At 44.9% G+C, this 21,094-nt stretch overlaps 2 protein-coding genes across 3 annotated transcripts in view; both read right to left on the bottom strand.

Annotated features, from left to right (window-relative positions):
* Nucleotides 1–2,732: 2,732 nt before the first annotated feature.
* STBD1 (starch binding domain 1) lies at nucleotides 2,733–7,723 on the bottom strand. The gene is made up of 2 exons (XM_073541895.1): nucleotides 6,573–7,723; nucleotides 2,733–4,403 (listed from the first exon to the last, which is right to left on the bottom strand). The coding sequence occupies exons 1-2, from the start codon at nucleotides 7,624–7,626 to the stop codon at nucleotides 3,661–3,663; spliced, it is 1,797 nt and encodes a 598-aa protein (XP_073397996.1). The 5' UTR covers nucleotides 7,627–7,723; the 3' UTR covers nucleotides 2,733–3,660.
* A 5,035-nt stretch (nucleotides 7,724–12,758) lies between these two features.
* The window catches only part of FAM47E (family with sequence similarity 47 member E), a 72,350-nt gene continuing 64,014 nt past the window's right edge, over nucleotides 12,759–21,094 (bottom strand). Inside the window, exons 7-9 of one of the 2 annotated variants that reach the window (XM_073541884.1) lie at nucleotides 19,517–19,594; nucleotides 14,225–14,264; nucleotides 12,759–12,907 (exon numbers count right to left, since the gene is read on the bottom strand). In XM_073541884.1, coding sequence (XP_073397985.1) covers nucleotides 14,259–14,264; nucleotides 19,517–19,594 — 84 coding nt within the window. In that variant the 3' untranslated portion in view covers nucleotides 12,759–12,907; nucleotides 14,225–14,258. The remainder of the gene's footprint in view (nucleotides 12,908–14,224; nucleotides 14,265–19,516; nucleotides 19,595–21,094) is intronic. The other variant, XM_073541878.1, reaches the window with a different exon arrangement.

Raw genomic sequence — 21,094 nt, 5'->3', positions numbered from 1 at the left:
GTTTCCAGTTGTAGATTACATCAGACTTGCATTTTTTTTTTTTTTTATAAATTGGTGATCCAGGGATAGTGTGGATACATTAAAAGTTTTTTGTTTTTTTTAATTACTGGGATAGCAATTGCGGTGTCTGATAAACACCTCTCTATGCTTTTGAAAATTCACAGTTGACATTAACACCCTAGCCACATTATTACTGCATCAGGGCAAAATCAGGAAGGTGAAAAGCCAGAATTGTGACACCACTTCTGGTGCAGCACCAAGCTGGTATTTTTTAGATTGGGAAGGACCCAATAACCATGGGCCATCCCAGCTTGTTCTATCCACAGCTGTCCGATTTACCTTTGCTAGTTAGCAAAAATACGGAGATCCAACATCATTTGTCTTCATTTATTAGCTTAATCCATGTACAGTAAGCTACAAATGCAAGGCACTAGTTAGCCATCATTTATTTACCCCATATCCATCATTAGCAATCTACACACCTGCAATTTTTATTCCGGTACGCATCACATGGCCAGCACGCGGATGACGCACAGGCAACATTAAATTGGTACTGGTGTTCTAGTATCTGTAAAATCAGGATGTGTGAAATTGGCCTAAGGAAGCACTCTTTATCCTCTTTAGGCCAGGGACAGACACACGAGAAACTTTTCACAAGTCTCACATGTCAATTCCCAGCACTGCCGCCGGCTCTCAGACAGGAGCATGCGGCTGCATGTATTTCTATGCAGGCGCACGCTCCGGTCCCGAGTGCCGGGAGCAACTCCAGGTATTGACATGCGAGACTCGTCCGAGTTTCTTGCATGTCTGTCCCCAGCCTTAAGGCCCCATCACACATAGCAATCTCGCTAGAGATCGCTGCTGAGTCACAACTTTTGTGACACAACTGCGATCTCACCAGCGAGATCGCTGTGTGTGACAGTGATTGGCCCCCCTGCCGACATCGCTCATCGCTGCAAGAAACCTCTGGACATTTTTTTTTTGTCACTGATCTCCCGCTGGCCAGCACGCATCGCTGCGTGTGACAGGCGGGAGTCCAGCGATCAGCAAAAAAAAAAAAAAATATTGTTATTCTCACCTTCCGGCATCCTGCGCAGTCTTCCCACCTCTCCACGCTCCCAGTAATCCTTTGCAAGAATGACTGCGAGACTTCACAATCCCACGAGAACGGACATCATCGCGGTAATTCTCACAAAGGATTACTGGGACCGGAGCGTGGAGGGAGGCAGGAATGCTGCGCAGGACGTCGGAATGTGAGAACAATATTTATTTTAATTCTATTTTTGACATGAATATGGCATCAGCGCTAACGAACACAGCGATGCCACGTGCTCGGCATCGCTGTGCTAATCGCTGGTGAAGCGGTCTGTTTGACAGCTCACCAGCGATCACATAGCGACTTACCAGCGATCCTGACACGTTGATATCTTTGTCGGGATCGCTGGTAAGTTGCTATGTGTGACTCCAGCTTTTAACACAAGGTTTACTGGGATCACTATAAACAGCAAGCTCATTTTATAGTATGGGCCCCTATGATCACAATATAATCCTCCCTGCAAGGACAAATTATATTTCCACAGCAGGGAAAGGGTTTAACTGCACCTAAAGAGTGAATGGCTGCATACACGGGACATGAGTCACTGGGCTCTGGGATTGAGAACAGAGCAACCACGATAACCAGGAGAACAGAGGTATAATCAGACGAGGGGACTTCTATTAATCCTCACGAAGCCATGTGGATTGTAATGTACAATGGAAGCAAAGACAGATTCCACAAGAACATTCAGTCCCTTTTGTATTTGGTGGTCCCCGAAAATCATCTTTTTAAGTAAAAACTTCATTAGGCCCGAGTCAGCACTGAGCTTATCAAGGTTATAAAGCTGTAGTCACACACAGCGACTCACCAGTGATCCTGACAATATTAATGTGTCAGGATCGCTGGTGAATCGCTATGTGATCGCTGGTGAGCTGTCAGACAGCTTCACCAGCTATCAGCACAGCGACGCCCGGCGTCACTGTGCACGTTCGTAACTAGCGCGCTGATGCAGGAAGCTAGTAACTAACGTACACATCGGGTATCCAAAGGACGTGCGTCCCTAGATACCTGATGTGTACATTAGTTACCAGCAGATCGCTGGTCTCCGCCTGTCACACGCAGCGGTGTGGTGGCCAGCAACCAAAAAAAGTCCTGGCCTTTCCTGCAGCGATCAGCAATACCGGCAGGGGGGCCGGTCGCTGATCGCTGTCACACACGGCGAGATCGCTGTTGTGTCAAACATTGTGACTCAGCAGCGATCTCGCTAGCGAGATCGCTATGTGTGACGGGGCCTTAATACTTGACGTTGGAACTAGAGATGAGCGAGTCAATTCTTAGGACTACAGCACAATTATACAAGAGGACCATGAATCTCCTTCCGGCCTCCCTAGTGCGGGTTTTGTGGAGCAACAGGTGACGTGATGTTATCTGTGTAACGTGATGCACCGATGACTTTACACCGGCCTCGAAATCAAATACCGCACAAGGAATGCCGAAGGTAAGAAGTTCACAGGCTTCCCGTCTGTCAGATACCAGAGACATATGCTGGACAGTAGACCCACAGATTGATCTGCTCATCTTTATACCATGGGAATAAAGGCAGGTCAATAAAATATTGAGTCGAATGACGTGCATGTATTAAAAGAATATGTCCATCTAGCAGCAACGTTAAAGCCATGAAGAACACACAACAAGGTTGAATTCAGTGCTTTAATGTGACATCTACTTTACATTACTACCTCACTCACTTGTAATTAAGACCCTGAACAAAATATCACTTTTCTATATACTATTGGCCAAGTAATTCTATAGAAAAATATTACATTAAGATCAAACTTTCAGGAACAAGACAGTATTTTATTTAATAATTTAGATACACGTTTTATCACTCGATACTAAAGGTGACAGCATGCTAAAAGGCAAGATCTAAAAATGTAGGTTAAAAAGGGTTACTGCTATGTCAATGTTTCAATAACTACGCAACGCCAGGTAATCATTAAACTGCTGACAAACTGCAATAGTGAAATGCAATTACAAGTTCTTCTTTGTGACCCAAATAGGTTTTACCATGAAAAGACATTTGTTACAAATCCAGACAATAGGCAAGTGTCTGATCGCCGAAGGTCTCACTTCTTGGACAACTAGCAATTTCTCCGGTCAGCATGCAACAGTGGCATGCTCACTAGCACTCCATTCATTGTGTATGAGAGTAACCGTAAGGTTGGAATCACACATGCGAGAAACACGGCCGAGTCTCACGTGTTAATACCTGGCACTGCCGCTGGCCCTCGGGAGCGGAGAGTGTAGCTCCATGTATTGCTATGTGGCCGCACGTTCCGATCTGAGTGCCGGGTATTAACACGTGAGACTCGGCTGTGTTTCTTGCATGTGTGATTCTGGCTTCAAGCAACAAACAGGAGTGGCAGTACGCAATTGCTGCCATCCCCAGCTGCAGAATGGGGGCCCTTACTTTAAGATCAGCAGTTGTCCCACCAGAGGAACTTCATAATCAGTTATTGGTGACCTATTCTGTTGAGAAGTGAGAAATACTTTTCGCAGCAAACCCCTTTAAGAGTCAGAAGGACTACGTACATGTGCTAAACATAAATCAGTGGCTCCCTACATTATGGGTAACCCCAGAATAGTAGACCTTCAATATCTTCATGCGTAACCTTCAGAAGTCTATTGTTACATTCTTCCCAACGTCTAATCTTTCCATTTTCAACCATTATGAACTTCCAAGCCACATTAGTGTCTGCAGGCAGTGTCATTGAATGGGACCAAAAGCCATCCTTTCCAGAGGTCAGAGGGACATATTTCTCCCATTTGCCAAGTTTCTCATGATCTCCAGTGACTGCAATAATTTGAGAGTCAGAGTGTGTAATATAGTGGACCTTTAGGCCAAAATTCACATTCTGTGGCATGGGCTGAATAGTAGCAACCTTTTTGGTTTTCTGAAGGTCAGCTTCATTGATATTTGCCTCGGATGGACCATAAACAGTGTTCTCATTGATGTTTGAACTGCTGAGACCAGACACAGCCTTCTCCTGGTTGAACACACTGTGCATCTCCATTGAAGAACCCTCCGGGTAAGTTCCCATTTCCTGGAAATCACATAATGCCTCAGAAGTAGATGTATTTAAACTGCCATCAAAGACGTCAGCATTTTCTAGTGATCTAGTAGAAGATTTTCCAATGTCATTGCACTCAGATGTTCTCTTGTGGTCACATTTCTCTAGACCTTCATCTTGATCAATATCACTTAATATGCCGATCTCACGACATGGCTCTTGCTTTAAGGTCTCTTCACTCTCCAAGACGTTTACCGCATTTTCTTTCCCAAAACACGAGTTTTCCGGTTGACCACCTAGTAGAGAGCAGACCGTTAAAATATGAAATTCTAGTACATGAAATTTTGTTGTTTAGTAAGAGATATATATCTTACATGGCATTTTTACAGAAAAAAAAAAAAAAAAAAAAACAACTTTAAAGAGCAAGTACCCCAATTATTCTTCATGAATGAAGCTTGACCATAGCCTTCAGTAATTTCCATAAAATTTTAGATTTTTAAAATGACGACCACCACTAATGGAAGCCATAATTAGGCTGAAGTTGTCACCTAGTGTTATGAAGACTCTGCGCGGAAAGTGGTCATTACATTTGTGCGATTAGCTATTACTACATGTGCCATACTTGTTTTCCAATATTTTTACTGCCCAACAAGTCAAAATCACTAGGGCCCCCTGACTCAACACTGGCATTGTTCATGACAGACTTGATTCACAACACCAGTTATCTAACTTTTTATGCCAGAAAACTGGTTTGAGGGTGGATTGGGTGGTGGAGGCAATGTGAATGGAAGTGTGGGCACCTCTATAGAGACTGCTTAGTGGTAAGCTAATCAGAGCGTGCAAAGAAAAGTCACTCTTTCTTACAAGGTCTATAAAGAAGCATTCCCTTTAAACTGGTCATTACATAAATCTGTGGATGTGAAGTGCAAGTGCAGTGTATGCTCACCTTTCCTGGTTGTCGGCGCCTCTCTGGTCCTCTTAGAACTGGCAGGTCAAACTAGGATCTGTATGTGATATGGAAGTCACTTTTACAACACAAGCCAATGGCTCCTTAGTCTTACATTGTAAGAGGGACTTCCAGCTCATTCATAGACCCTAGTGTGATTCGGCAAGTCAGAAAAGAACCCCCGAAGAGGACCAGAGGGACGATGAAAATCGGGAAGACACAGGTTTAGGCAATGAATGACGACAGGATATTCACTTGGTCAAGAGAAGTTAGCCTTTACTGCAAGGCTGTGTTCATACAATGCGATAGCGTGACATTTCTTAACACAATTTCCCAAAAAAAGCAGCAACAAGGTTTGTTTTGTTTTTTTTCCAAACTTGCAGCTAAAAAACACATCAAACATGGCATAATAGGGACAAGACAACAAAACAATGAAAAAGGAGCAGTTACTATGCAGGGAGTCATTTGCCATTTGCATTAACTCTTTACGTCAATGAACCATTCTATGAACGAACAATTCTACTTATAATTTGCAGTGAACCTCATGCAGAGAGACCACAAGACTCAGCCACAATAAGACGTGTTGGTCAATTCTTCAAAAGGAAGTTTAAAAAGGGCAGAATGTCTGTGACTTATCCCCTGGCGTCCAGAAGAATTCGACCATACCTCTCCCATCATCTGCTGGTGGTGCTCTCCATACACAGACGATCCCACCTAGCACAGATGATTTTAGACTCATGGCCCCTGCAGACAAACTTATGAGAAATCGTCCACGTTTCATCCAGAAAACTCGGATGATTTTTCTTACCAGATTTTCACCCCTTTTTTTTTTTTTTCTCCTAATGCCCTTATGTGATCAATTTTCATTCCTCTACATAAAAATGTGATTAGGAAGAAAGTATGGTTTTACATGCTGAAGCTTTTCCTTATAGTTAGGCTGAGAGAAGAGCAGCCCTATTAAGTAACATGGGTCAGGGTACTGTCCATGCGCTCAGTCAGTACCAGTGATGAGCGAACGTGCTGGGATAAGGCCTTATCCGACCAGGCTCTAGTGCTAACTGTGCTCGAATAATGTTATATTGCTGCGTGTCTCGTGGCTGTTTGACAGCTGCAACTCATGCAGGGACTGCCTGTTTGTTATGTAATCCCTGCATGAGTTGCGGCTGTCAAACAGCCACGAGACACGCAGCAATCTAACATTATTCGAGCACAGTTAGCACCTGAGCCTGGTCGGATAACGCCTTATCCCAGCACACATCTGATTTATACACACGAGGCTGAGCGGTAAAACTCTGTATAAATGCACACGGCTTTTCTTTTGTAATGTCTTTAAGCCTCTTTTTGGTAGATTGTATTACAGACCTGCAATATGAGTTCAGATGTTGCCTGACTACAGATCAGGATAATACAGCGCCCTGTGACCACATACAGAGATTTCAAAGAAAGGGAAGGGGGGGGGGGGAAACAACTTTTCTATATTTTAGATAACAGATTGTCAGAGGTAACACTTCCGACCCACCTGGTCCAGTTTCGGCTTCTCCGTCTGCCCCATTCACCGTCTCCTCACCGTCACCCTGCGGCACAAGGGCTTTTCCCACATCTGACCAGCTGGAGCTAAAGGAGTCACCGAGGAGGCGCTCCGCTGCAGGACACAGGGCATCTTCACTGACCGGCACCACAAAGCCCAGGTCACCGTCACCAAGAGCTCTCCCGGCAGCTAAGACCCCTGTGCTGTAGGCGCCCACCCCAGGGAAGCTCTGTGCACCAGCCTGGGACCCCAGCGTATCAGCTTGTAGCTCGTCTCTCTCTGTGGCAGCCGGCAGGTGCTCCTCAACGTCCAACTCCAGAGCTGGAGGGCGCCGCTTTATGTCGGCAGGGAGTGCAGAGTCGCTGTTCTGCTCCTGTGTGGCTCCTGGAAGGTGCACTCTGTTTGCGACCTCCGCCAGACGCTCCTCGCCAGCACCGACCTCCGCCAGACGCTCCTCGCCAGCACCGACCTCCGCCAGACGCTCCTCGCCAGCACCGACCTCCGCCAGACGCTCCTCGCCAGCACCGACCTCCGCCAGACGCTCCTCGCCAGCACCGACCTCCGCCAGACGCTCCTCGCCAGCACCGACCTCCGCTTCCACACTTGGAGACGGATTGGTTGCAGCCTGTATATTGCTTTGTACCTTCAGATCAAGCGGATCCACATCAGACAGATCCTCCACTTTAGTTACTTCCTGGGCTTGGAAGACGTCAGTGTGCAGAACCTTCTCCTGAATTTTGGGGCAGGGTTCCCCACGTTCGCTGTACTGGGGCTCGCAGGGATCGTCAGCAGCGCTGAGGTCGGGCTCTGCAGAAGTTAGCGGCGTGTTCAGACTGGACCCACAGTGCGCGCTCGAGGCTGGGCGTTCATCCTCTGGACTGGACTCACCCTGCACCGTCTCCCGCTGGCTTGAAGCACTGGGCTCCCCCTGCCCTCCGCTCTCTTGCTTCTGCACCGGCTCCGGTTCTTTCCTCTCTCCACTTCCCCGGTACCAGATCCACGCGACAATCGCGGTCAGGATTCCTAACGCCAGCACTGGCCACATGCTGCTGGGTGAGCCGGAGACTGTACGGGGCTGTCCCAGTGAGGCGCTTCTTGTACCGACCCAGACCCCAGTGCGCGCAGTGAGTACAGACCCGGGGGCTCCTCCCCTTTATCTATTAAGGGCTCAGCTGGCGGAGCCCCGCCCCTCTCCGGCTCACTGACAGGATCAGCTGCCGCCGCATATAGCCGGCTCCAGGGGTCAGTGACGGCCCCTGCTCCGCCATGGGGGCGCAGCCAAGCAGCTCCGCACATGGGGTGCCTGTGTGTACCTGCAGCTCCGCACATGGGGTGCCTGTGTGTACCTGCAGCTCCGCACATGGGGTGCCTGTGTGTACCTGCAGCTCCGCACATGGGGTGCCTGTGTGTACCTGCAGCTCCGCACATGGGGTGCCTGTGTGTACCTGCAGCTCCGCACATGGGGTGCCTGTGTGTACCTGCAGCTCCGCACATGGGGTGCCTGTGTGTACCTGCAGTTCCGCACATGGGGTGCCTGTGTGTACCTGCTGCTCCGCACATGGGGTGCCTGTGTGTACCTGCTGCTCCGCACATGGGGTGCCTGTGTGTACCTGCAGCTCCGCACATGGGGTGCCTGTGTGTACCTGCGGGGCACAGAGCGCACACTTTGGGGTTAGACCATGTGCTACAGGGAAGAGGGCAGAAATTGGGCAACTAAGTGAAGTTCAGCCCTACAATTTAGAGGGGATTTCTCATAATCTGCTAGGAATGAAGCGGCGCTGCCGGCGCTCAGTCCTCCAGCACGTCCTGTACCGTACATCCCCTCACCTGGACATCATGGAGAGAAACGTAAAAATGCAATTCCACAAATAGAGCTGGATAAGGCGGAATTACTCCTAGGGCCTCATTCAGACGTCCGATTTTGACGGACACAGTCTATCCATGTTTTTTTGCTGACAGTCTTGTACCTATCATGGTCTATTGGGATGTCACAGGCGTTTGTACACAAAAATGGAGACGTCAGCTTTGGGTCTGCGGCACACCTCACACTCGCTCGTTGACAACAATGGGACAGTGAAAACCCACTGGAACAGCGCGGCGAGCTTCGGCGGCTCTGATGAGAGTAGTAGCCACGACCCCGCTCATGTGACTATCGGTCACTTTACAGCTTTTCCCACCGTCCGGGGCCAGATTAGAGGCACGAGGGCTACAGCGGAGCTAATCGGTGAACGAGGGACGGTCTCTTGTTTTTGTTCCTGTCTTTTTATGTTTTTCAGGTATCTATTTCTGGACTACCTCAGATTCAGTGGATTACTGCAGACTTGTATGGGATATTTTTTTAATCAATTGCTTTATGAGAGATAGCATGGGGCAGTTTTTATTCAAATAAAGTGTTTTTTTCGTGTGTTTTAATTTTTTATTACTGGGTTAGTAATAGGAGTGTATGATAGACACCTCTCACTTACTAATCCCAGAAGTTGATGGCAGCTGTGATTTTTAACAAAACACAGCTGTCATCAGCCCTAACTGCCATTGCCCAGATTTCCACTGCACCAGGGCAATTGGGAAGAGCCAGGCAAAACACCAGAATTGGTGCATCTAATGGATGTGCCTATTCTGGGGTGGCTGCGGGCTGGAATTTTCAGGCTGGGAAGGGCCTAATAACCAGGGACCTTCCCAGCCTGATAATATAACCCCACAGCTGCCTGTTTTACCTTGGCTGGTTGTCATTTATTAGATAAATACAAGTATAATAAACTACACACGCATGGCACTAAAAATTATGTGTCTCATAGATCTATCTACGCTATAGATATCTGATTATGTCATTTACCTACTCCAGCGTCTGTGTTCCTTATGGTATAGAGGTGAAACCACGTGGAATTTCAAAACCAGGATCAACCACCCCCAATATATCATAAGGAAGAAAAGGTTGGATTTCCCAGTCCCCACTTTGTCAAAATGGGACATTCAGAGAAACAGCTTAAGTTTATACTCCTGTCCCTCCACAAAGAAAAGGAGGAGATAGAATCCGTCTCCTTAAACGAAGAGAACTCGATTGGATACACAGACTTAACACCCTTAAACCAAATGGTCTCAATATAGAATTTAAAGGGAATCTGTCACCAGAAATAACGCTGTTAATCTGCAGGTTGAAAGTGTTATGATGCTGTCTGATGCCTGCAAGTAGCCGAATGCAGCGGGGAGAAAATGATCTTTATTCTACAGACAAGAAGAAAAGAAATGGAGCACTCACTCGGCGTTTCTTGTTGAATTCCTTTAATCCATATTAGATGATATCAACATCTCAATAAAGAGCATGGTGCAGTGTGCAGGAGACAGGGGAGTGAGCTGGTGTATAAGCCTGAGGAACTGTCTTTAATACTATAAGTGTGAGGTATCACGTGAAGTGAAAGAAGCACAGTCATCAGCCAATATATTTGGTGCCTAATCCTCTAAGCGGATATAATCTTTATTCTCCCCGCCAACATTTGGTATTCAGTCATAGAGGGCGCTGGTTCAGTCACCGCTCTCTAGTATACAGAGCTGCCGCTGTAACCCTGACTGACAGCCGGCTGCAATGTAAAGCCAGTGTCAGTCGGGGCTGGAGGCGAGGTTACAGCGGCCGCTCTGTATACTCAGAGTGTGACTGAACCAGCACCGCCCCCGCTTCCATGACTGAATACCGAATACTGATGGGAAGAACGAAGATCATTTTCGGCTGCGTGCAGATACCGGACAGCATCACTACGCTGTTAACCTGCAGAGTAGTGCTGGCGGCAGTGCCGGGTATTGAGGTGCGAGACTCGTGCGAGTTTCTCGCAAGTGTGACCCCAGCCTAAGATGTAATTCCTGTCACTGCACTCCTTGTGGTGCTGATGGAGTGCTTGTCCTTCCTAGGACTCATGTCTAGCACCTGTAGCTTCTGTAATTGTCCCCGATAGTGGGCTCCTGCTGTGATAACAGTGCACACAGGTCTATCATATTCCTCTGCATACCCCAGCCACATGCGTTTGCACCTATCAGGTCATGGGGACTATTCCCCATGTGAAAATGGCTCTTAAAGTCTTTCTGTACCTTTACCTGTGCCCTGTACATCAGCAGAACATGATTGAGAATGTTTTTCCTGAATAAAGATGGCGACCACGCACTTGGTACGTGTGCTGCGCATGCGCAAAGCCTTTCTGAAGCTCCGGGCACCCTGATTGGCCGGCTTATTATGACACACACGGACATTTGCATGCTTCCGGACGCCGATTTTGGCGCTTTCTGTATGCGATTAATTTTATGTCCACAGCTGGGTGAGTCGTACCTCTCTAATGATACACATGTAATCATCACATATACATAATCAATGCACTTGGCACTTTATATGGATGTATTCTCCTATTGAACACATTTTTAATGTTCATGTTTTGCAACACTATGTATTGTATTATTAACAAATAGCATCTAACTGTACAATGATGTTTTTATGTACCTTTCATTAATGAGATAGTAATTATCACATAATACTGCTCTACAGCTCTGGCAAAAATTAAGAGACCACCACATCAAATCCCTGTCATGAGCAGCCCATTCTCCAGACCTGAACCCCACTGAAAACCTCTGGAATGTAATCAAGAGGATGATGGATAGTCACAAGCCATCAAACAAAGAACTGCTTACATTTTTGCACCAGAAGCAGTGTGAAAGACTGGTGGCAAGCATGCCAAGACGAATGAAAGCTGTGACTAAAAATCACACAATGCACACAATCTCCTTCTTTCTTAAAGGGGTCGCGCGCTCCATCCTAAAGTGCTCCCAGCCAATAGCTGGGGGACACCTATTATTTAAGGCACCTCCTCCACCATGGTGGTGCCTGAGCAATACGATTAGTTAGCTCATAGCACGCTTGCTTGTTGGATTGCTTATGCCAAAACAAAAATCATTGTTCTCAGCAGCACATCGCCGGTGAAAACTGCAGCTATGCTGCTGATAACATGTTATTTTATGGAGACAGATTGATCTACTAGTGATCATGCCCATCATTCTTTGTCATCTTGTGTAAAGAGTCCGGGAAACAAGCGTCAAACAACTTCAATATTGTCGATCACGCTTGTTTAACAGCCTGAACTCAGTGCATGTAAATACAACTGAAATGTTTCTGTGTGATGTGCAATATGTTAGCATTTAGGGCCCCAATTTAATCTTTTGTCCAGGGCCCCACTTTGTCTAAAACCAGCCCTGCTAACAAATAAACATCTGTCAGTTCTATTCTGCATTCTATTCTGGTACGTGTCACACTGACGGCAAAGAGATGTCACACTTTGTCGTCCATGTGCACATGAGCAGGACCTATTGACGTCCATGTTGATAGAAAATAACAAGCAGGTGGGAAGATGTATAGAGGCCTATCCAACCAGCTGATTGTCTGAGGTGCCTAAAGTTACTCAATAACAAGCAGATATTGATTATTGATGGCCTATCCAAGTACACTAGACCTGTATTAGGCTTTGTTGACACATTGTAATTTTTATTCAGATTTGTATTTTTCTTAGCAAAAAAGATGGGATTGGGACTCAAATTTCTTCTTAGTATTCCTCCTGGTAGTAGGATGCACTTCTGTTTTTGAATATTAGAGGGGCTATTCATTACTTTTATACTGATGACCTATCTTTAGTATGAATCATCAATGCAAGATCAGTTGAGTTCCGACACCCAGGAACCTCATCATACAGTTGATATCAGCAGCGGCCTGATATACAGTGTGTGCTGTGGAACACTAGACTTTAGTAGTTGCTGCCAGGTACGCAGATCAGCTCCCATTCTCTTCAGAGTTGATCTGAAGTATCCGGCAGTGGCCATTAAACACTGTATGGAGCTTAGGAGATCCGCTTTGTGCCCTGTTTACCTTTGCTTCATCAGAGATGACAACAGCTGATCGGGGTGGGGGGCCGGTGCCAGATGTCGGATTGATCTTATATTCATTATTTTTATTGGCCAACCCCCTTAAATAAATTAATCCAAAAATAAATTGTATACACAATGCCTTTTAGAGAAAATGCTACTACTTTAGTAGTTCACTATGATACTTTACTTTGAATTTAGTCTCTTAGCACTACTAGTTTTGCTTTTTCCGATGTTTACTATTCTGCTTGTCATTTCAATGTGTTTAATGGCACAAAATCCACCACGTTTACTACTTAGTTTATTATACTATCTTCATGGGTGGAGGCTGAGCTGGACCGGTACCAGGTGTTTCTTGCAGAAGCTGTTCTGGATTCAGTTCCAATTGTGCTGTCCGAGGTGGCGCCATCCTTCTTAAAGAACAGTTTATTGAGAAACTGAAAAAGAAATGAAATATTTTTTTAGGAAATGAACTCTTATGTAATGTTTCTTGAGAACGTATTTTACATTGATATGATGGTACAATAAGTGGAAGATGCTTCCTGTTTCCACACGTGAACATTGAGCATGTGCAGTGCAGGACCAAGGGGGCAACGTGCTCTGACCAGCTGTGGAGGATGGATTATTGTGGAGCAAACGATCAAATAAGTAAAAGATGCAAACTATCTGCAATAAGTATCTGTCTGAGGAAACAGGCCTAATACTGGCACTTCCTAACAATTCAATATATACCTACAAAAAACTAGGAAGTCTACACCAAATATAAATAAACAATAATCCATCTTTATTGAGAAAACATATTAAAAAGTTAATAGCGGAGACACAAATGCAAAAAAATACTACTGATTACAAGTCTTGCTATAGGATAAATAATTCCCACTACAGAAAGTACTAAAGAATCATAATATCATGATATTGAGTACATGTGGTTAATAAAACCTACATAGCATATGCTATATACATTAACTCTATATTGATAGTACAATTATGCAGATAGGGGTAATTAAAATAACAAGTTATAGTAAATGCATGCCTTTTATACACCAAAGAAAGTGAGTGCATTACATCTATTGCAGATTGGGAAGCTCATCTATATAAATTACTGTCCATATAAAAAAATAACTTGCAAAGTGCAAGTGCACATGGCAGCAAAAGTAAAACTTGTATTGAAATAAACAAATCATTGCTCAAGTGAGAATAGTCACCAAATAATAGACACAGCAGTGTGTATACCTGACGCGCGTCAGGGGCATCTCTACTATAATACAGGTCATAAGCATATTTACTCTATTTCATTGTAAGAAAATGGTTTTAGTCCAAGGCTCTCTGTAAATAAGGGAGGAAAGCCAGCAATCACAGTGCCAAGGGTCACAGGGCCTTTAAAAAAGGAACAGTTATTAACACTATCCTCAATGCTATTATAGGTCGTTACAGAGCAGAAATGTGACTCATCTGTACATGTCGATGTATGTCAAGGTATTGGATATTAAACTTGTTCATAATGTATTGACAGCTATGGCCGAAAGTATTGGCACCCTTGAAATTGTTCTATAAATTGTTCTAGAACTTGAACATATAGCATATGTATTGTTATACATATGTTTATTTCCTTTGGAACAACAGAAAAAAGGCAAACTGGACATAATTTCACACAAAACGGCAAAAATAGGCTGCACAAAATTGTTGGGACATTTCCAAAATTGTGGGTAAACAAAAACCTTGTTTACAGCGTGTGATGCTCTTCACAAACTCACCAGTGGCAAGTAACAGGTGTGGGCAATATGAAAATCACATCTGAAATCAGATAAAAAAAGAAAAAGGTAACTCAGTCTTTGCATTGTGTATCTGTATGGGCCACACTAAGCATGAAAAGAAAAGAAAGAGGAGAAGAGAAGAGAACTGTCTGAGGACTTGAGAACCAAAATTGTTGAACAATATTAAAAATCTCAAGGTTACAAGTCCATCTCCAGAGATCTTGATGTTCCTTTGTCCACAATGCGCAACATAATCAAGAAGTTTACAACCCATGGCACTGTAGCTAATCTCCATGGACGTGGACAGTAGAGAAACATTGATGAAAGGTTCAATGCAGGATAGTCTGGATAGTGGCTAAGCAGCCAATTAAGTTTAAAAGAAATTCAAGCTGTCCTGCAGGCTCAGGGTCCATCAGTGTCAGCGCAAACTGTCCGTCAACATTTGAATGAAATGAAACACTATGGCTGGAGACCTAGTAGGACCCCACTGCTGACACAGAGACATAAAAACGATAGACTCTAGTTTGCCAAAATGTGCATGAGTAAGCTAAAATCCTTCTGTGAAAGTGTCTTGAGGACAGATGAGACCAAGATAGAGCTTTTTGGTAAAGTACATCATTCTACTGTTTACCAAAAAAGAAATTAGGCCGACAAAGAAAAGGACAGAGTACTTACAGTCAAATATGGTGGAGGCTCAAATATGTGTTGGGGTTGTTTTTCTACCTCTTGCACTGGGTGCCTTGGATGTGTGTAAGGCATCATGAAATCTGAAGGTTACCAAAGGATTTTGGGTCGCAATGTAGTGCATTGTGTCAGAAAGCTGGGATTACGTCCTAGGTCATGGGTCTTTCAGCAGGACAATTACTCCAAATACACTTCAAGCAGCCCCCCGTAAATGAATGGAAACAAAGCTCGGGAGAGTTCTTAAAATTACTGTTGGAAGAAGGAACCCTTCAAATATGAGTGACCTGGAGCAGTTTGCAAAAGAAGAGTGATCAAAAATTCCAGTTGAGAGGTGTAAGAAGCTTGTTGATGAATATAGGAAGCGATTGATTGTAGTTTTTTTATTCCAGAGGGAATTCAACTAAATATTATAAATGTAATAAATATATTAATTCTAAATATATAAGTAGAGGGTGCCAAAACAATTTGGCAGTCCTATTTTGGGGGTTTTATGTGAAATTATATCTAATCTTCCTTTTTTTAACTATATTTTTACATTGTGCCAATACACACAAAGAAAACAAACGTGAATAACAAAATGGATTTTGGAATAATTTTCTGGGAGAAATGCTTCATTTTCTGGAACAATTTCAAGGGTGCCAACACTTTCGGCCATGACTGTATATAATGTAAATTCATTACGAAAAAGAATTGTGCCACTGTTATATTTTTTTGTTAAGTCACATGGAAGAATTTGCTTTTGTACATGTCTAAAAAAGATGAACACAGCCAGGATGTAGGCCATTTCGAAAAGAGACTCCATCAACCTCATAATAGTCAATGGCAGGGCCGTTTTTAGGGGGGGGACGGGGGTGCGATCGCCCAGGGCGCCACCCAAGCCAGGGGGCGCCTGCAGGGCCGCACCTACCATGAGCCAAGTTGAGCTATTTGCCTCAGGCGGCAGTTCTTCATGAAGACAGGGGGCGGCAGAGCGGCCCCCCTGTCAGATAACGTGGTGCCGACTCTCCCTGTAACCCCTGCTGTGTCACATGTCTGACTCCGGCAAGGAAGTTTTTCTGTGGGCGGAGTTTGTGCTCTGTCCCGTTGTCTCTATGGAGTCTGCTCTGTGCCTGTATTGTCTATGGAATCTGCTCTGCATTCCCGCCTTTCATCTTCCCCTCATCAGGATCTGGGTGAGTCCAGACATGGAGCCTCTGTTACTGTATGCACAGTCCCGGCCCCAGTGATGTGTATATACCCCAGTGTCTGTATATACCCCAGTGTTTGCCCCAGTGATGTGTATATACCTGTGTCTGCCCCAGTGTATATACCTCAGTGTCTACCCCAGTGTCTGTATATACCCCAGTGTCTGTATATACCCCAGTGTCTGCCCCAGTGATGTGTATATACCCCAGTGTCTGTATATACCCCAGTGTTTGCCCCAGTGATGTGTATATACCTGTGTCTGCCCCAGTGTATATACCTCAGTGTCTACCCCAGTGTCTGTATATACCCCAGTGTCTGTATATACCCCAGTGTCTGCCCCAGTGATGTGTATATACCCCAGTGTCTGCCCCAGTGATGTATATACCCCAGTGTCTGCCCCAGTGATGTATATATCCCAGTGTCTGCCCCAGTGATGTGTATATACCACAGTGTCTGTATATACCCCAGTGTCTGCCCCATTGATGTATATACCCCAATGTCTGCCCCAGTGATGTATATACCCCAGTGTCTGCCCCAGTGATGTATATATCCCAGTGTCTGCCCCAGTGATGTGTATATACCACAGTGTCTGTATATACCCCAGTGTCTGCCCCAGTGATGTATATACCCCAGTGTCTGCCCCAGTGATATGTATATACCCCAGTGTCTGCCCCAGTGATCTGTTTATACCCCAGTGTCTGCCCCAGTGAGGTGTATATACCCCAGTGTCTGCCCCAGGGATCTGTATATACCCCAGTGTCTGCCCCAGTGATATGTGTGTATACCCCAGTGTCTACCCCAGTGATGTGTATATACCACAGTGTCTGCCCCAGTGATGTGTATATACCCCAGTGTCTGCCCCAGTGATCTGTTTATACCCCAGTGTCTGCCCCAGTGAGGTGTATATACCACAGTGTCTGCCCCAGGGATCTGTATATACCCCAGTGTCTGCCCCAGTGATATGTGTGTATACCCCAGTGTCTACCCCAGTGATGTGTATATACCACTGTGTCTGCCCCAGTGATGTGTATATACCCCAGTGTCTGCCCCAGTGATCTGTATATACCCCAGTGTCTGCCCCAGTGATGTGTATATACCACAGTGTCTGCCTCAGGGATCTGTATATACCCCAGTGTCTGCCCCAGTGAGGTGTATATACCCCAGTGTCTGCCCCAGGGATCTGTATATACCCCAGTGTCTGCCCCAGTGATATGTGTGTATACCCCAGTGTCTGCCCCAGTGATGTGTATATACCACAGTGTCTGCCCCAGTGATGTGTATATACCTCAGTGTCTGCCCCAGTGATATGTGTGTATACCCCAGTTTCTGCCCCAGTGATGTGTATATACCACAGTGTCTGCCCCAGTGATGTGTATATACCTCAGTGTCTGCCCCAGTGATCTGTATATACCCCAGTGTCTGCCCCAGTGATGTGTATATACCCCAGTTTCTGCCTCAGTGATGTAAACACCCCAATGTCTGCCTCAGTGATGTGTATATACCCCGGTGTCTGCCCCAGTGATGTGTATATACCCCAGTGTCTGCCCCAGTGATGTGTATATACCCCAGTGTCTGCCCAGTGATCTGTAAATACCCCAGTGTCTGCCCCAGTGAGATGTGTGTATACGCCAGTGTCTGCCTCAGTGATGTAAATACCCCAGTGTCTGCCCCAGTGATGTGTATATAGCCCAGTGTCTGCCCCAGTGATGTGTATATAACCCAGTGTCTGCCCCAGTGATTTTGGGAGGCTTCGCTGATGTCACTTGTCATGTCCTGGTTGGTGGGGGAGTGAGTGATGTAATGGCACAGGAGAGGGTCGGAGGCTGCACACAGAAGTCTGCGCCGGCTCCTATAGATGATGATGGACCATTACCGGCTCACAGATGTTCGGTGAGGACGGGAGCCACTCTCGTTATTCTCATACGTTATCATCCCAAATGAAAACCATTGTTTCCTAGAATAGAGATGGATGTCTTACATACATTGTTCACACACTGCAATCTTTGCAATTTGCAGATTGATAGCGCCGGTCTGTGAGTCACTGTGTGTGAGACCGGTTTCACACGTCCTGATATTTCTGGTACCGGAAAAAACGGTACCGGAGATATCCGTGACTGAGTGTAATACTTGCGGCACATGTGTGGCAACCGTGTGCCGCCCGTGTGCCACATCAGTACAACACAGGAGGCCGCCGGGGAAGAAGCGCTACAGTAAGCACTGTTCCCCGGCAGCGGGTGCTGAAGAAGGCTCTCATCATTCTCCCCTGCTCTGCCGGTGATTGGCATGAGCAGGGGAGAATGATGAGCATTATATTAAGGTGAGAACAATGACAGCAAGTGGAGGCTTTTGTGACTATTACTCCTATCAACCTACACCTGCTGCCGCTAATAACAATGACATGAGGAAACGTTTATCTAAAGAATTCAGCATGTTAATGTTCGGGGGGGGGGGGGGGGGGCGCTTTTTCGATGTTCGCCCTGTTGGCAAAATTCCCTAGAAACTGCCCTGGTCAATGGTTCCATCACGGATTTCTCAGGGATTCCTTTACAATCTTATTTTTTGAGCACTACATGTATGTGAACCTAGCCTCATTGCTCCCTCTTATTTTCTGTTGATTACCTTTAAAATCTGGAAAAGGAAGCGGTCACCAGGCACCATGTTATGGGGCAGGAGGAGCTGAACGGATTGATATATAGTTTTGTGGGAAAGTATATAGAATAACTTGTGTTTTCATCTTTTAAACATCTTCTCTTTCTAGAATTTTTATTCCAGTGGTCGGTCCAATCGATGACAGGCAGATTTCTTTGTATAAATGTGCATACAGAGAAAGCTGTCAATCACTGATAGGACCGCCCACTGAACGGAAAATCTCAGAAAGAGCGAGAGGTTTAAATGATAAGAAAAACTGGTTATACTGAATCCTTTCTGATGAAGAAATCTATCAATCTACATATCAGACAGCATTTTCCTGGTGACAGGAAAGCTGTTTGTGCATGTGTACTAGTGTGCTGGGCAGTACAGGTGTCTCTCTGGTCTGGTAAAACGGTGCGTGGAGGCAGCGTAGAGTGTGGCGTGGATGTGGGGACTGACTGTGGGATGTGCTTAGCTCATTGATGGCCTATTGTGGTAAGCGAGAGGACGAGTGAGTGGAAACCAGAGCCTCCCTTTACGGTCACATCCGCAAGACGTGTCGTTAAGAGAATGATGTTTGCGATACACAGCATTTAAGAGGTGGTTGTCCAAGTAGTGGAATTTAAATTCCACTATAAATTTTAGTATCGAAAACTAGATAGCCTCAATAAATTAATTTTACACTGGGCATCATATTTACCTTTTTTATATAAAGTAGAATTTAGATAAGGTTATTTATTAGACTATAACATTAGATGATAAATTATAGGAAATGGGACTGGCAACACTCACCTCTGGTTTTCTATAACCCTTCTTCTCAATAAAATCTTTAAAGGCAATAGTTCCATGAAGCTGCAGAAGCTTTTCATCCTATATAAATTGTTTAAATAAAAATTGTTTAAAGATTCCATGTTAAGTTTAATCACAAAAGCAACTGGAATTGTTCATTGTTACATCCAATGCAGTAGTTCATTCAAAAAATATAAATGATTACAGGCTGTAACATGCTATAGGTGTCATTAAACAAGTCTCCAAATAATAACGTTAACTCGGTCTCTAAATGTGCACTTCAGAATACATAAAGGTTTGTTTTCATCTGGGAATTTTATGGTACGTCGTGATTAGAGTCTCACAACTAGGTCACATCTATCTTTAGGATAGAGCCCCAGTGCACGGTGTCAGAGTACCATTCCGCAACTCTCCTAGTGACGCAGTAAGGCCATGTTCATACTATCAGTATTTGATCAGTATTTTACATCAGTATTTGTAAGCAAAAACCGGGAGTGGAACAATCAGAGGAAAAGTATAATAGAAACCCGTCACCACTTCTGGATTTATCACCCACTGCTGGTTTCACTGTTAATCCGGCTTCATCAGCGGTACAGGTGTTGTAAGTCGGATTGACAGTGAAACATTTTGCAAGAGCTTATGTTATAACCTGCTATTATTCAACTATAAAATTCACAACCCTTTTAACGCTGTAATTCAATAGTCAACTATGTGATGTGGCATTGTATAATCAGCTTCATATGTTCAGAAAGTAAAAGGTTTTGCAAATAGTGAATGTAGCAAGTGTCACTAAGATCTGCAAATAATCACATTTTCAAGCACCTAGCTCCAATTTGTGGCAAGTGGGAGGGGCATAAAAGCCAGATTGAAAGCTATTTTTTTTAGTTATATCAATAATTGTGCGATGCCTAATGTTTGTTGCTGTGCCAATTACCACCACTAACAATCACCAGTTATTGCCATTGAATATCGCAAACTCACAGTTATAGAAAACCTTGGTTTATCACTCTGGGCCTGGCAGATTGCAATGCGCGTAAGCCAAGTTGTTAACATTGTCCATTGGTGGGTATTCAAGTGGTTGGAAAAACAACAAACTGGAATGATAGCAAAAGGTGCCCACATGTGGCTATTGGTGTTCCATTGACCTCACTCTACCCTTCTCAAAGGCTATCATGGTGCAGAGAACGATGGCAATGGGGGCTGGAAGGGAGGTTTATCATCTTCAGAGATAACTCCCACTTTAGTTCTGGACAAAGTGATAGCCAGAGATTGATCTGGAGATAATTTGGGCAATGCCATGAAGAGCCCTACACAAGGAAACATGACACCAGTCCTAGTCTCAAGATTATGGTGTAGAGTGGCAAAATATACTGTAGTTAAGACCCTCTGGTATTCATTCCAGGTACACTAACATCTTAGCCTTACATTGATTTGGTCATGGAACCAGTGGTAGAAACATTGATCCAAAGTGTTCCATGAGGCTGTTTTTTAACAAGACATCGCCAGTCAGCATTTTGATTGTGCTACTCTAAGCAGCCTGAGTGACCAAAACCTGCTACCATGACCTGTAACCTCGATGCA

This window comes from Dendrobates tinctorius, unplaced genomic scaffold (assembly GCF_039654945.1).
Source record: "Dendrobates tinctorius isolate UK_male_01 unplaced genomic scaffold, ASM3965494v1 ptg000011l, whole genome shotgun sequence".
Classification (NCBI taxonomy): Eukaryota; Metazoa; Chordata; class Amphibia; order Anura; family Dendrobatidae; genus Dendrobates; species Dendrobates tinctorius.
This window is presented reverse-complemented; position numbering and strand designations above follow the sequence as displayed.